Source organism: Onychostoma macrolepis, chromosome 19 (assembly GCF_012432095.1).
Source record: "Onychostoma macrolepis isolate SWU-2019 chromosome 19, ASM1243209v1, whole genome shotgun sequence".
In the NCBI taxonomy this organism is placed as follows: Eukaryota; Metazoa; Chordata; class Actinopteri; order Cypriniformes; family Cyprinidae; genus Onychostoma; species Onychostoma macrolepis.
The window spans coordinates 22688184-22702982 of record NC_081173.1 but is presented as its reverse complement, the minus strand read 5'-3'; the positions used below and the strand labels follow the sequence as shown (position 1 = coordinate 22702982).

At 36.4% G+C, this 14799-nt stretch overlaps 2 protein-coding genes across 4 annotated transcripts; both read right to left on the bottom strand.

Annotated features, from left to right (window-relative positions):
- Positions 1-960: 960 nt before the first annotated feature.
- Positions 961-9278, bottom strand: u2af2b (U2 small nuclear RNA auxiliary factor 2b). 2 transcript variants are annotated; one of them, XM_058754206.1, is made up of 13 exons: positions 8808-9278; positions 8051-8071; positions 7676-7808; positions 7289-7324; positions 6090-6196; positions 5606-5757; positions 5098-5214; positions 4875-5013; positions 4515-4594; positions 2833-2955; positions 2648-2734; positions 2011-2262; positions 961-1828 (listed from the first exon to the last, which is right to left on the bottom strand). In XM_058754206.1, the coding sequence occupies exons 1-13, from the start codon at positions 8854-8856 to the stop codon at positions 1694-1696; spliced, it is 1431 nt and encodes a 476-aa protein (XP_058610189.1). In that variant the 5' UTR covers positions 8857-9278; the 3' UTR covers positions 961-1693. The 2 variants fall into 2 exon arrangements, with proteins under 2 accessions (XP_058610189.1, XP_058610191.1); XM_058754208.1 differs by lacking the exon at positions 8051-8071.
- Positions 9279-9808: 530 nt separating this feature from the next.
- ccdc106b (coiled-coil domain containing 106b) lies at positions 9809-13818 on the bottom strand. Of its 2 annotated transcripts, none has more exons than XM_058753663.1 (7): positions 13739-13818; positions 13314-13390; positions 12372-12470; positions 12084-12290; positions 11841-11996; positions 11126-11332; positions 9809-11031 (listed from the first exon to the last, which is right to left on the bottom strand). In XM_058753663.1, exons 1-7 carry the CDS (start codon positions 13759-13761, stop codon positions 10715-10717), a joined length of 1086 nt encoding a protein of 361 aa, XP_058609646.1. In that variant the 5' UTR covers positions 13762-13818; the 3' UTR covers positions 9809-10714. The 2 variants fall into 2 exon arrangements, with proteins under 2 accessions (XP_058609646.1, XP_058609645.1); XM_058753662.1 differs by lacking the exon at positions 13739-13818 and adding an exon at positions 13647-13698.
- Positions 13819-14799: the final 981 nt, after the last annotated feature.

Here is a 14799-nt window from a genome sequence, read left to right as displayed (position 1 = left end):
ATGATTTATGCTCTGCTTTTATGACTGTCAATAAGATGCTTTTTGGTGATTTTTAAATGCTTTAAAAAACTATTCCATTAAAAGACTGTTGATTGTAAAAGCATTTTACTACTGTTTGCATAAGAAAACCAAGACATTACCAAACTTATTCAATGAACAGAGAGATTGAGACTGAAACACATATCAACACACTATGAACATAACTGTCCAAGCTGACATAAAAACACACAATAGGCCTATTCAGGTTTCTACCAAACATGCTTGTTAACACTCCTTGATGTTGAAACCACAACAACCATGATTAGAGTACAATTAAATGAACACACTAGTAAAAAAAGTGTTTGCAGCATGTTGCTGCACGGCAGTGAAAACCCTTCAACTTTACAGAGAAAGAGAGGGAGAAAGAAGTGATTAACTTTGGTTCAGATTCACAAGAGACTTCATAAAAGCAGTTCAACACAACTACCAGTCCCTCTACTGCATCTTAATACATCCCAGTTCAATCTGACGTCCTATAACAAGCTAAACGACTATGATGAAGCAATCACGACCTCCACAAGCAAATAAACTTCAGTGTCTTTTGAAAAGGTAACACTAAATAGTTCTTCAGTTAGGAACATTCGAAAATCTGTCATTGATTATAGACACTTGTGGTACATGAGTGTATTATTTCAGGTATTAGCATTCACTAAATGGTTCTATTTTAGTAAAATCAGCAAATATACAAGTCTGATAATGCTGTACTATGTAAGAAGCAATAAGCAGCATAAAACATACTCCAAACATGATGTACAGAGGGAATAAATGTTTATACTTAGACCCAAAGGTGAAGAAAATATTGGTTCAGTTTAAAAAGTCATGTGACCGGCCAAAAATAAAGTACAAAAATGTTACATATTGCTTCTTAACAGAGTGGCATGCAGCGTCTCGCAAATCAATGACAACCAGATTCACAACTGATCATACTTCCAAGAGTTTTATTATCAAAAGTGGCCTATTATACTGAGGGGAAAAAAAACATCACACGTACAGAAAAGGTGCCACACTGGACAAATGCCATCACCATCTAATGGGTTGGTGATATGTATGGAAGAGACTAAGTTTAAGAAAAAAGCCAGACAAAAACTGGGACAGTCTAATACCTGGAGATATGAACTGCAAAAAGCTACAAAATGGGAGGGAGACGTGGTGAGTTGGCCAACAGAGAAGACGAATGATTTCCGAGAAGGGTCTTTCACAGTGGGACATTCAAAATGAGAAATAAAAAGATAAAATCAAGGTAAGAGACCGAAATGTGATTTTTCATTTGAATTACCTGGCTAATATGAACATTTGGTTGGGTATCAACAGTTCTTTCGTCTTCTCTGATGGCCACGATTTTACATCATTCGTTTCAGTATACAATTAAAAAATAGTAATTTTATTAACAGAATAAGTATAATCAGTATAACAGAATATCTCCCGCTAATGTTCTTAAAATACAAAGGAAAGCAAAAGCCCTCCCATAATTGCTCACAAATCATCTCAGCCAGAAAAAAGAAAAAAAACAACAGAACATTCACCTTTTGGCTTTTTTATAGAGTACAAAAAAAAAATGTTCCCCCTTTTGTCATCTCTGCCTCAATTTCTCTCTCTTTTTATGAGTTATCGCAAAGCTGCTACTCCTCCATCCTATTTTTCTTGCTCTCTTCCTCTACCAGAAATCTCGGCGGTGGTAAGCATCTGGATCGCAGTACTTGGTCACCACCACCCTGTTGGCGAACTTTCTCCCCGTTAAGGCCTGCATGGCTTTCTGGGAGTCGAAAACAGATGTGAACTCCACAAAGATCTGGAAAAATAAAACAGATTGTGAGATGGATTGTGTATGTTTGTGTAGCGCTACCAGATGTTCATTGCTGGAGGGTTCAAAGTCAAAGTGCTTTAATCAGCAGCTACGTAAGGACTGAAGAACCGCAGAGTTTGACCAAGTCCATGGCCCTCAATCACTTGAGCTGGTTTGGTAAAGCTTACCTTGCCGGTTCCAGGGATGTCAAGGCCATCGACAGGCCGGGGAATCTCTATGCTCTTGACCTGGCCATATTTGGAGCACTCGTCCCTGACATCCTCCACTATCTCCTCGTACTCCTCATCGTCCACGAGCTCCTCTGGAGCCACCATGTTCATCAGGCACAGGACCTCAGTGGGAACACCGCCCATCTGCACCATGGGGTTCGTCATCATCCCCGGTACTTGCAACGTCACTGGAGTCTCATTTATACTTGTCTACAAAGAGTTAGTGAAGGGAAACGAAGACAGCTTGAGAAAAAATTTCTCATTTAAAATAATGAGCTCACTCATCAAGGTTTTTCCTAGGAAGTGCTGCCTACACTTTGATTAAAGACTTTTTTTGGAACAACATGCTGAGACCAGGAATATATACACTACCGTAAGCGTTCAAAGGTTTTGGGTCAGTAATTTTTTTTTAAAGAAGGAAATTAAAACTTTATTCAGAAAAGATGCATTAAACCGTTCAGAAGTGACAGTAAAGACATTTATATGGTTAGAAATACAAACTTTTGAGCAGTAGTGTATTAAGAAATTAAAAAGGGTATTTTGAATGCATTTTAAAATAATATACAAAATATTGTAAGTTGAACTCCATGCTCACCAGTGTGGCATTCTTGGCTCCAACACTTGCCCTCTGAACCAGCAGCTTCTTATCTGCTAACTGCATACCATTCAGTCCTGCAATAGCCTGGAAAAAAAATTATTAAAGAGATTAACTTTGTTAAAGTGGGCCAAAAGATGTTAAAATCCATGGATACTGTGGAAAATCTAACCATGCCAACTCACCTGATCATTGATGTTAACATCCACATATTCACAAAAAGCGTAGCCCTTTGAGAGGCCGGTAGCAGTGTCCTTAACCAAATTAAAGGCTTTGAGAGGTCCAAAAGAAGTTAACAACTCTTTAACCTGAGGACACAAAGAAATGCATTCAAATTGCTATATCACACCGAACATAAGCAGGAAAAAGCAACAGGAAGAAAAAAAAAGTTTCGTTAAACGTTAGTAAAGGATTTTTGTGCTAAAAACATTTCAGCTTTTCCATTAACATTTTCTGCTGTGTGTTTGCTTGTGTCAAATATGCATGTATCACCTTCTGAGCACAATCTGGGCAAAATTACCACAAATTAGTGTTGGTTCTTATGGTGTTTAGGAATAATGCAATCTATCCTACTAGCTCAATTTTTCAATATAACTTACTCATTATTTTCTGCAGTTTAATTCAATGATTCTCAATCTCAACCTTTTTGACCCCAAGGCCCCACATTGTCCACAACAATATTTGAAGGCCCCATGACCAGACCTGCCAACCTGTACGCATTTTGACCTCAAAGTACGCTGGTACGATTTGTCACTCTAAACTATGCAAAACCCTGGTTACGCCTCTGTCCACATGCAGTACTCAAATCAAGCAACAGAAAAAGAAGAAGAGTTCGACCAATCAGAGCCTTTTTTTTCTTTCGGTTTTGTGTTTAAATAATTTCCGTGCGTTTAATTTCTCTCCAAACTGGCTCTGGTTGTGTGTCCCCGTGAGTGTACGCGCTCCTCCCGCTTATAAGGAGCATTTGAAAAAGCAGCACACATGAAACATCTTCTCTTGATGACTTGTAATGAGAAGCATTTCTAAACCTGCTGTCCAACAAAAGACAACATTATAACATACTAAACAACATCAGTCGAATGTTAGAAATAACTTACTTTTGTGACTTATCACAGAATGAGGCAGAAATATATATTCTCTACTGTAATAAAGGCTGTGTCGATTAGCGATGGATTATAAATATACTTAATTATTATGAAAATACCCAAGGTGGTTTTAAGAACACAGACAAACTATACATTGTCGCAGTCGAGTGTTTATTGGCTTAATATTTCATCATTCAAAGGCAAATAGATTCTATCTTCTTTTATTCAGTTACAGCAATAGCTGGATGCTTTTGTCCATATTAGGATTTAACTTAACTATAAAAAACATTTCCAAGGTTGGCAGGTCTGCATGCCTTTTCCAGTTGTTCACGATTTTCTAGATAAGAATCTAGATTTACATTTTTTTTTAATTACCATGACCATTTACAGGTCTAGAAATAACATTATTAAAATTGGGCTATTTTCATATCCAGGTTTTCTAAAACCATGGGAATCTTGGTTCTCCAAAGAAAAATACAGTTATTGAGGGGGTGAATTAAATTAAGAAATTGCCTGATGCCTTTAAAGCATCTTGAGGTCCCCTTGAAAGTTTCCTAAAGCCCCCTAACGAGCCTCGGTTCCCATGGTTAAAAAACTACTGGTTTAAATTTAAACTTTTACTGGTTTAAATGTTTTTTTCCCCCCATTTCTTTACAATAAAAAGTAGCTTCAAGGTATATTAGGCTTTTTATCTAAAAAGACTTAATAAAATTTGCTAAAATATGCTCTTATACAATATGTGTGTTATATAGACTTTCTACTAGAAACCATTTGTAACCAACCTGGTCGTCATTGAGATAGTTTGGCAAACCACCAATGAAAAGCTTGTGAATAGAGTCTGGTACAACAGTGGACACCACACCTGTGGAGCAGATGGAGAACAGCCATTAACAGACAATTGACTGGCAGAAGAAAATAATACACTGAAAGACCAAAATGAGAGGGTTGAAATGAAGAGAATAGAAATAACAGCCTGTTAACAGGCTAATTTCCTTAGGGTCAAGTTTAAATGAAACTAATTCACCTGCAAATGCAAATGTAATACAAATGTATGCTGAAGCTATTTGTATTCAAAGGAAAATGTCATGTCTGTTGTGATCTGAGATCTCAAGAGTAAAGAGGGAAATGTAAAGTCTGTGTACCCGGGACATATACGCTGGGGTTCTCGCTCATGCCAGGTAATGGCTGATAGTCGTGTGGCCGGCGAATCTTTAAACTCTGCCCCTGGAAGATGATGCCATCAAATGCCATGGCCTGTGTGGTCTCATCCACCGATCGGAACTGAAGGAGGAAAATTGTAAGGAATACAGCTTACCTATTTATTAGCAATATAAGCCTCTGTCAGTGAATATAGGCATCTCTCACCTCAAGGAAAGCAAAGTTCTTGTCCTGGTTAATCTGGACGGCGAGGATAGGGTTTCCTGGGGCCTGAGTCAGACCGCCGAGTCTCATCTGGGCATTGAAGAAGTCCATCATAGATTCCTGAGGAAGAATTATAATAAGTGAGCTGTGGAAAAAGTTTGGAATTTGTTACATAATGCGAGGACATTAATAGTGTTAAAAGGGATGCACCGATACTAACATACAGATATGTAATTTCATGTTGTAAACAATAACTAAATAAGAAAAAAACACACTGAAAACAACTTTAGATTAAATAAGATTTTCTAAACAATAGATGTTTTTAAAGATTACATTTAAGTGACCAATGAATAATGGCATGTGCAGTTCTACAGAGGAAATGAGAATGCACAATTTAATATGCAATATGCTTCTGCATAATACATATAATCGTGCCAGTGTTCTCTATGTGGATCTGTTCTCCAAAGCCCTGCAGAGTAATTCTTTTATGTGAACAGTGTTCATTTAACACCTCTGTGATGCCAAATGGGATGTTGCCAACGTAAAGTCTGCGAGCCTGGCGAGTCATCTGACTGCCCACTACGGGTACCGGGGTCGGTGTTACTGCCAGGCCGTCTGGCGTCATGGTGGGCAGCAAAGCCGTAGCGGGGATCTGACCAGCAGCTGAGGGAGAGACAGAGAAAATAACTCCATTAACAACAGAACATGAATGATTAAATTATATTGTTATTATCAGGAGATGTTTGTAAAAAAATAAAAATAAACATATACAATAAACAGAAAGCAAGGAACAGAATAAATCATACTTAGTGATAGGTGTGGGTGATACAAGTAAAAAAAAAAAAAAAAAAAAACTCCAATATTCATAAAAATGTTAAGTTGATAATACATAGCATGATTATGGAAATTCATAAAAAAGCTCTCTACCGGTATCACACGCACATCTCTACTGAGTAAACAGAATGAGTGGGTATGAGACAGGATACGTCCCTCACCTTGCATTGCCTTGTACTGCATGGGTGTAATATGCTCAAAGCCAGGAGGCGGTACATCCCAGTACTTCTTAATTTTTATCTTCTTTTTCTCCCGTTGAGGAGAACGGCTGATTTATAGAAAGGCAGAGAGAAAAAGAAAAGTACTGAAGTTAATTCATTTGTATCTAACTGGTATATTAAATGTTCCAGAATATGACGAGGATGAATTTTTATCTGACAGAGCTAATTTTATTATATTTTATATTATGCCTTAAAATCCTAGTGAAAAGTAGAGAAATCAAAAACTGCATAATAATAACCTAAAATTGTTACAATTAGCACCGATTAAAAAGATTTTACCTAACATAATACCACACACAAAGAAGGCTTGTAAAAGAACAGTTCACAAATTAAAATCGGCTTAACTCACTCATCCTCAGGCCATCCAAGACGTAGATGAGTTTGTTTCTTCATTGGAACAGATTTTTGGGAAATTTAGCATTGCATCACTTGCTCACCAATGGATCATTTGCAGTGAATGGGTGCCGTTAATACGACAGTCCAAACAGCTGATAAAAACATCACAATAATTCACTTTTAACTTTACACTGTCATGTCTAGCCAAAATATAGTCAATAATAATGCTTCCTCCAGTGAAAAGACCATCCCCTGTCGTCCCCTCACATCAAAGTCCACCAACATATTTGATTTGGACTGTTTTTGTTTATAAACAGTGCTCGATCTGTGCATTTTTCTCTCCCAATTCAGACAAGAAAAAAATTTCACTGGAGAAAGCAATATTATGAATAGAGGACTCATATTTTAGCCTGAAGCAATGCTTTTCACTTCACAGGACGTTAATTGATGGATTGGAGTTGTGTGGATTATTGTGATATTTTTAATCAGCTCTTTCGACTCTTATTCTGACGACACCCATTCACTGCAGAGGATCCACTGGTGAGCAAGTAATGCTGTAACGCTTTTTTCAAAATCTGTTTTGATGATGAAACCAACTCATCTACATCTTATCCTACATGTCCTGAGGGTGAGGAATTGTTTTAGCAAATATTCATTTTTTGGGTGAAATAACTATTCCTATTAACACAGAAATCAATGTAGTAATTCATCTGACAAATGCCTTCAAAAAGTTACATGAACTTGTAAGATGCAGACAAAAAATAATAATTGGCAAAACAGGGTCAGCCCATCTGCAGTATTACCTGACATTCTCTTGGGGATGGTTCTGAGTATGATCACTGAAATGACATTTAAGAACAGGGTTTGACATGTAGCTACTTTGCAGTAGCTTAAACCACGTACATAAACAACTGGAAGAGGTTTAAGAGCTGGATTAATGATTTAACTGGGTAACTTGCTTTATTTTTGATTACTGTGCACTACTTCAGTTTTACATTCAGGGCATCGAGTGACTCATGTTGTAATAACAGCATCTATTACAACAGGGCTGAACAATAAGATTTTATTCTGCTGGCAAGGCTTCAATAACTTGCAAAAAATCAGGTGTTTAAATATGTATTTACATAAACAGGTTTAAAGCTCTCACTCTGTGCTGGACCATCCTTATAAAACATGACAACAACTCTAACCTGCGTCTATGGCGGCGGTCCTTGCTGTCACTGCGGCGTTCCCTACTCCTCCTCTCTCGGCTTCTCCTTTTCCTCTCTCGACTGCGGCTGCGTGATGGGCTGCGTCGCCGGTGACGGTTCTCTTTGTCCCGCTCTGAGACAGAAGGAAGACAAACATGCAAAACATAAGCATGCAAAAACATGAGACAAAGCTGCAGGTTCCTGAAGCAAACAGGAGTAAGGAAAGAAAAAGGAAAAAGAAGCAGCAGCCCAAAAAAGCTGCAGAATTAAAGAAGATAGAGAGAGTTTATGCAGCTTTTCAGTTTTCACAGTGAGAATCTGGAGGAAAAAAGGAAGATTAGATGGAAAGCAACAACCTCATTCTGGGATACCCACCATGACCGTTTAGACTGTCACCTGTGCGGAAGAGAATGAGAGAGGTTAAGTCAAGTCATTTGAATTTATACAATACAGATTGTTTCAAAGCAGATTTATAATAATAAACAGGAAAACAACAGAATAAATGCTGCGAACTGGAGGGAAAGAGGAAGTTATTGCAACATATATGCAACAAGTCCTACTAACAGAATGCAAAATGCGTCACTAATGGCAGGTGATCTGATAACAATACTAAAGTTACAAGCCTAAAGTTACAAGCCGATCATGCAAGACAAAACGTCAAAGCTTCAAACGACATGCAATTTCTAAAACGGTTATCACAAAAAGTCACGTGAGCTGAAGTTTCACATATAAAACCCTCTCAGCACTTATTATAAATGTGTTTTTAAAAATTCAATTGCGACTACAAAACATTATAACAATATAAGACTTATTATAAGCACATTGAGCTGTTGTTGACACCTTTATATCCAAACAACTGTGCATAATTTACATAAAATAAGTATCCAGTCAGTAAATATCAACAATTACCAACTCTCAAAATGTTTATGCATATTTACAGCTTTTTAGATCTCTTTTCTTTATAGGTGAAGCATAAGACAACAATATACTTCAAGCGCTGAATGGGTTTCATTACCGTAAAAGCATCAATACGTGACTATTTATACTGACAACAAACACCATGTTTAGTTATTACGATGTTATGCAAGCGATTACTGTTTAAGAGCAGTCAATAATGAAAATTTATACTCACCTTGTTTGTTTTCAGAAAGCTGTCTCTCAAATTCATCGAAATCAGACATCCTGGTGTTTTGATATTAAGCAGAAACTTAAGTTAACACGCTCTTTCGCTTATAAATAGCTTTCTCAGTCACGCGCAATTTCAAGGGACGGACTATAAAAATATAGATGTTTTAAAATGCAACACCAGCATACAAAGTTTTCCGAACCACGTAAATTTCGTGCAGGGGGAAATAAACGCTTTGCTTGTTAGCTGCTAATGCTAACTCCAACCGGTGAAGGATGCAGGAAAATAAAAGGTTCCCGTCGGCAAAATAGATGATTAAATCGCTTATATGTAACGATTTGCTCTTTAGATATATTCCCTGATAGTCAAATGCTGTTATTTGTCATTATTGACTCTGCTGAAGTCTAGCTTGCCTCGGCCAAAAAAAAGCTAACCGCTTACTCCGCGTTGGCGGATGCGCTGACTGTTTCTTCACCGCACAAAACTCACTCTCAACAAGAGCTTTGGCGCCGTACGCCCCCTATAGGCCTGGAGGAATAGTTTTTCGATTTCCATCCACTTATCATCCACAAGTCATTTTAGCTTTGATTACTTTAGATTTCACGTGAAATGTCCTATTTAAAAAGAATATAGTGGAGATCATGTTGAAAATGACTGAAAGCTCTTCCATACTGTATTGGAGATGTGTTTAATAACAGCAGGGTATGGTTTTGAAATTAGTCATAATACTATAGGAAAAATAATAGGTAATCACGATCACAAAAACATCAGTCAAGCCTTTAAACTGAAGTTGCAATGTATAAACACAATTTTAGCATTATATTTAATCTTATAGGCACACCATGAACTAGTAAGGAATGTAGTGACCAACATTTTCTTGTGAATAATATTTTAAATCCATAATCTCAAAAGTCTTCAAAATGTTTTTTGCTTGTAACCTCCTAAGCATGACCGACACCCAAAGCATGCAAAAATTGCACAATCACACATTTTGAATTTATATACAATTTATTTTCCCCTTTGTCAATAACAAAAAAGTGCTTAAATAGTCACATATTACAACAAATAAGGAAGGGTTTGTATTTTTTTTAAACAAAGGCTTCATTTGTGGAGTCTGAAATGATTTGTCAGAATAACACCGCATTGGTGTGCCACAGTCATTTACGGAGACAGCAATACACTTCAACCCTAGTGATTTCAATAAACAGATAAGCTCAGTAACCTACTTCTCTTTGTTCTTTGAGTTTCTCGCACTAGTTTTTGAATGGAAAATAACTGCAGCTCATTATAGCCAAGGCCACTAATTAAAGAACAAGTTGCTCCTTTATTATTTCACAGCAAATGTAGAAAGTTTAGAAACTCTGAAGATGATGGTGACCAAGCTGGTCAACTTTTCTTTTATTCAATAATCTTTAGTCTGACTCATATCATCCAAATGTGATCACAAAGGTCAGAATATTAAAGAAAAGTAGTACCTTGAGTGATCCCCAAATTATGAATTCAAACAAGACCCTTTCATTGAAGGATGGAGATTCCAAACTTTACAGTAAGAAACTTAAGCATATCTACAAAATAAGAAAAAGGTAACCCTTTACATACAGTGGCTTACTATTTATTTACCCACTTATTTATTTATTTTTTTTACAGTACAGTATTTGCCCAAATGTTTGGTCATTCTTGGAATCTACACATTTTGTCAGAAGAATTATCATCATCATTAACACAGTTGGCATAGAGTTGGGATTTGAACAGTTTTTCACTCCAAATGTTTAGATCTAGAATTGAGGTAGGGAGAAAAAAAAAAGAAAAGAAAAAAAGCCCATAAATGGTCAATGAATGGACTCCATAGTATCCAAACCACTGTGTCAACAGTGCTGGCTCCTCCCCCAAAAAAGGAATACAGTTGTGGAAATTTAGTGTCTGAACCTGTATGAAATGGGCAGCAAGAGGTTGTTTTTCTTCAAGGCCTGCACCTTAGCATGAGCGTTCTCGTCAAGAGCTTTATAGCAGCGTCTTGCATAATCCAGAAGCTTTTCCTTGGAGGAATCAAACTCACCAACTTCAGATACCTTCTCAGGAGCAACCAAAAGCATTTCAGCAATAGGAGTGGTGGAGGCCACGGTGTTTCGGTCAACCCCATGGACCTGAAATGCTCTTGACATGCTCTTCAACTTTTGATAGGTGACAAGGATCTTATTGTAGCGAAGCAGAACACCAGCAGGGTCTTTAACTGCAAACAAAATTGCAGTTATTAGACATTTATTAAATATAGAGAGTTGCTTTTAAATATATAGAAACAGAAAGAAAAAAAAAAAAAACCTCACCTCTTTGTCTTTCCATGCTTCGCGCAATACGGAAAACACGTCGTCTTTTCACCCTTGTCTGGCCATTCTGCCTGCCTGAACGGCTCTTACGTAAGCTTTTACTATCTGAATCGTCGCCATCATCATCTGTAATAACCTGCTCCTCTTCCACAAAGTCTTCCTCTGCTATATACTCTTCCTCCTCAATCACCTCCTCGTCTTCTTGATCTGAGGTGAATAACAAAAAGTTAAAAATAAATAAACAATTTACAATTTAAAATTAAAATTTTTTCATTGCAGATCAGTTTTAATTATAGGGTCATTATTGTTGACTAAAGTAAAACTAAAACCATAAAAAAAAAAAAAAAAACATTTTCATTACTTGAAATAAAATAAGCATTAACTGAAATTTTATTTTATTTAAGCCATGGTAACATTTATTGTTTTCATTTAGATTGTTAAAGTACTAAATAACTAAAACCAAATAAATAAACTAAAGCTTAATAGATATATTAAACTATATAGATACATTTTTTGAAAATAACAAAACAAAATTGTTAAACATTCAAATATGAAAATAAAATCTAAATGTAAAATACTACCAAAAACTATAATATTTTAATGATATTAAAATAATACTCTTACAGATAAAGAAAGAAATATTGAGATTGGTGCAACTGATTTTTAACTGAACATACAGTATATTGATTAAAAATAAACAAAAAAACTAGTTAGCTGTCATTTCTGCTGCGTTTGTGGTTGCGTAGTGTGATTTTTCCAGAGCGTGTTATCATGGATGATGGAGAAGGAATAGCCGTCTTCCGGGTGGGTGGCTTCAGACTGGTGGGCTGCTTCAGAGTGGTGGGTTGAGGCTCAGCTTCTGCTTCAGTTTCTTAAATTAAATAAAGATAACTCTTCATAAAATTGGATTACATTACATTACAAGACACTACTTTGCAGAAGTGCAGTCTAAAGCTACCTTTTCCCGTCATGCCATTGCTCTCCTGACTCTTGGTGGTGAAAATAAATCTGTCAAGTTGGCAGCGCAGGAAGTCCCTCTCCTCCTCCAGATCTTCAATGCGTTTTTGAAGCCAGGAGTTTTTTTCCAGAGAAATCTGCAGTTGTGCTCGGAGGCTGGTAATCAGAAGGTATGGACTGCAAGGAGGGATCTGACCTGATGCCGACTCTGCAGAAGCATTGAAACATACTACAATGTAGACCTCAACTGTGATAATCAAACATATTACAACGTGCCTGGAGTAAATACCATCGAAGGTGTGGTCATTTTGATTATAGAAACCAGACTCATCCAGGCTGTTGTCCTCAAAGGGGATGGAAATTTCATACCCATCTTCATTCTTCAAACCTGTCACCGGAAAAAAGACAAATCTGCCTCGTATGGTCGCTGGTTTTAGGTCCAAACTGGCTATTTGTTGGTTCAAAGTGGTAGACCACCTCAAACCTAAATTTTAAGGTCTCTAAATGATCAACACAATCATAACCTTGCAGAAAAAAAAAGGCTTTTTAGTATAATCTGACAATTCACCTTGAGATTGTGGTCTGTTTTTCTTTATGCAAGTAAGAATAACTTTCATATTGTTGGTAATATTTCAACATGAACATTTACTGCCCTGAAGAAACTGAAATTATCCATATCCATTATCTTTTAGAAAAATGTTGTTAAAGTGCGATAAATTCAAATTGGAGTTATGTTTACTTGTACAGTGTTTAAATATAATTTTAAGAGATACTAATGAGAGATATAATGACAACGGATATTTATATACATTTTATGTAAGCAGCCTGTTATACAGTTTTAGTGATTTAAATAAGCTATTAGAATATAATTTTTTGCTCAGTTTAGGCCAGTGTTTTTCCTCCTTGAGTGTGAGCTCTATGAGAGCCATAAAAGCCTGACATAACATGATAAGAAAAATTTATTTAAGTCAAAGATTTCAATAAATTGTTCCATTTAAAAGATTTCTCCGTCTATTCTCTCATGTCATGCTTTACCACAGTACACCAACAAACAAATCTGTGGTCAAGCTGGTTTGTGGAACCAGCTGGCAACCATCTAATAACCAGTTTATTCCAACTTAGACCAACTAGAGATCAGCTCTATAGCCCAAAATCGCCTTCAAACAATATTTCTCAAATAAGATAAGATTTTATCTAGTTTAAAGACTTTTAAAAATGAATAAAGTCTGACCTCTGCAGCTCCTCGTGCTTCTCTGAGCATCAGTCATCATGATTTCGGTGACATGGATCTGGCTGATTTTCACAAATCTACAACCAAACATAAATTCTCTCAAAAACACGAATCCAACTGATAACTAAACTAAACCGATACAAAACTTTGGAGCGAATGCACGACACAGAGCAGGGCGTGATGCAATTGATAACAACCAAGGACGACTAAGTAGTTAATTAGTCATTAACATTAACAAGTAGTTAATTAAACGTTAGTTAATTGTTTGTGTGTCTCCCCCGTCCTGTCAAACAGGGCAACGGATGATTGTTTGGTACACTTAAATTAAGCTACCTTTGCAGTATTAATTCGCATCAAACAGTTCCACTAAACTGCATGAGCATGAGGTATTTACTGCATGAATATATGAGAGATAATAAACTTACACATGGAACTTGAAGGACCTCATTAGCCAAGCCCCAAACGGGATTGCAGCGTCCGCGTGTTGATTGGCTCTTGATTGTTGTTGTGCGCATGTGTCAATCGCTACATCATGAGGATTAACTGACTGAACGACAGTCTGCAGAACGAGATTATCCGGCTCTTTTAGAAATCATATGTCATGTACGGACAAGAATCGCCACACGAACACGCACACAGCAGATTCTTCTTTGATTAAATAAATAAGTTTACTTTTAAATATCTAAGTAGAAATTAATACATAAATAAATAAATAAGTGCATGTAACTTGTCATTAAATTATGTTTTTAGATACTTTAAAATAAATTAATCAATAAGTGTTTATTTTATTTATTTTAGACAAAGTAGCACACCTTAACTTAATTATACCCCTATAATTTAATCTATACATTTATTATTTTAATAAATTACGGTATGGTATTCAAACATTTTATTTACTTTGATTCATTGGTGATTTTGCATGTGTTGCAGTACTTCACAATGTGTATTTCACAGTTTGCATCAAGTTTATTTTTATATATTATTAAATATTTTATTATTTAAAATAGATTCATTTTTGATGATATGATGTGATGACAGCGTAATAACAGTTTTAGCTATTTTGGCGGAAAATTGGTTACCATGGTAACTTGTTTGGGCCGCATTCTAGTGGTGTCAAATATCAACAAGTCTGGGTGGCTCCGGAAACAGCTTCAGACAGGTTTAGTTCATACCTGACGCAACCGCAACTGAAAAGCGATGAAATATGTAATATTCCTGAAGTGAAGATACGAAAATAAAGGTCAGTATATTCAATAATGCATTTTAGATCGACGAACCCCAAACGTCTTCGTGTTTGTGTAATTTTTGTGTGTAGATAAGACTGTCTATTGTTTGAGAGTTGACACTCGCACATGGTCTTTCTGAGCACATAAAACAATATAAAATAAAGCTGGTGTAGTTATGCTGATCGATTTAACGTTTAAAGTTACTTTACTTTCAAATCTGTGGCTTCAAGCCCCAGATTTTACAAATGGCCCAACAGAGT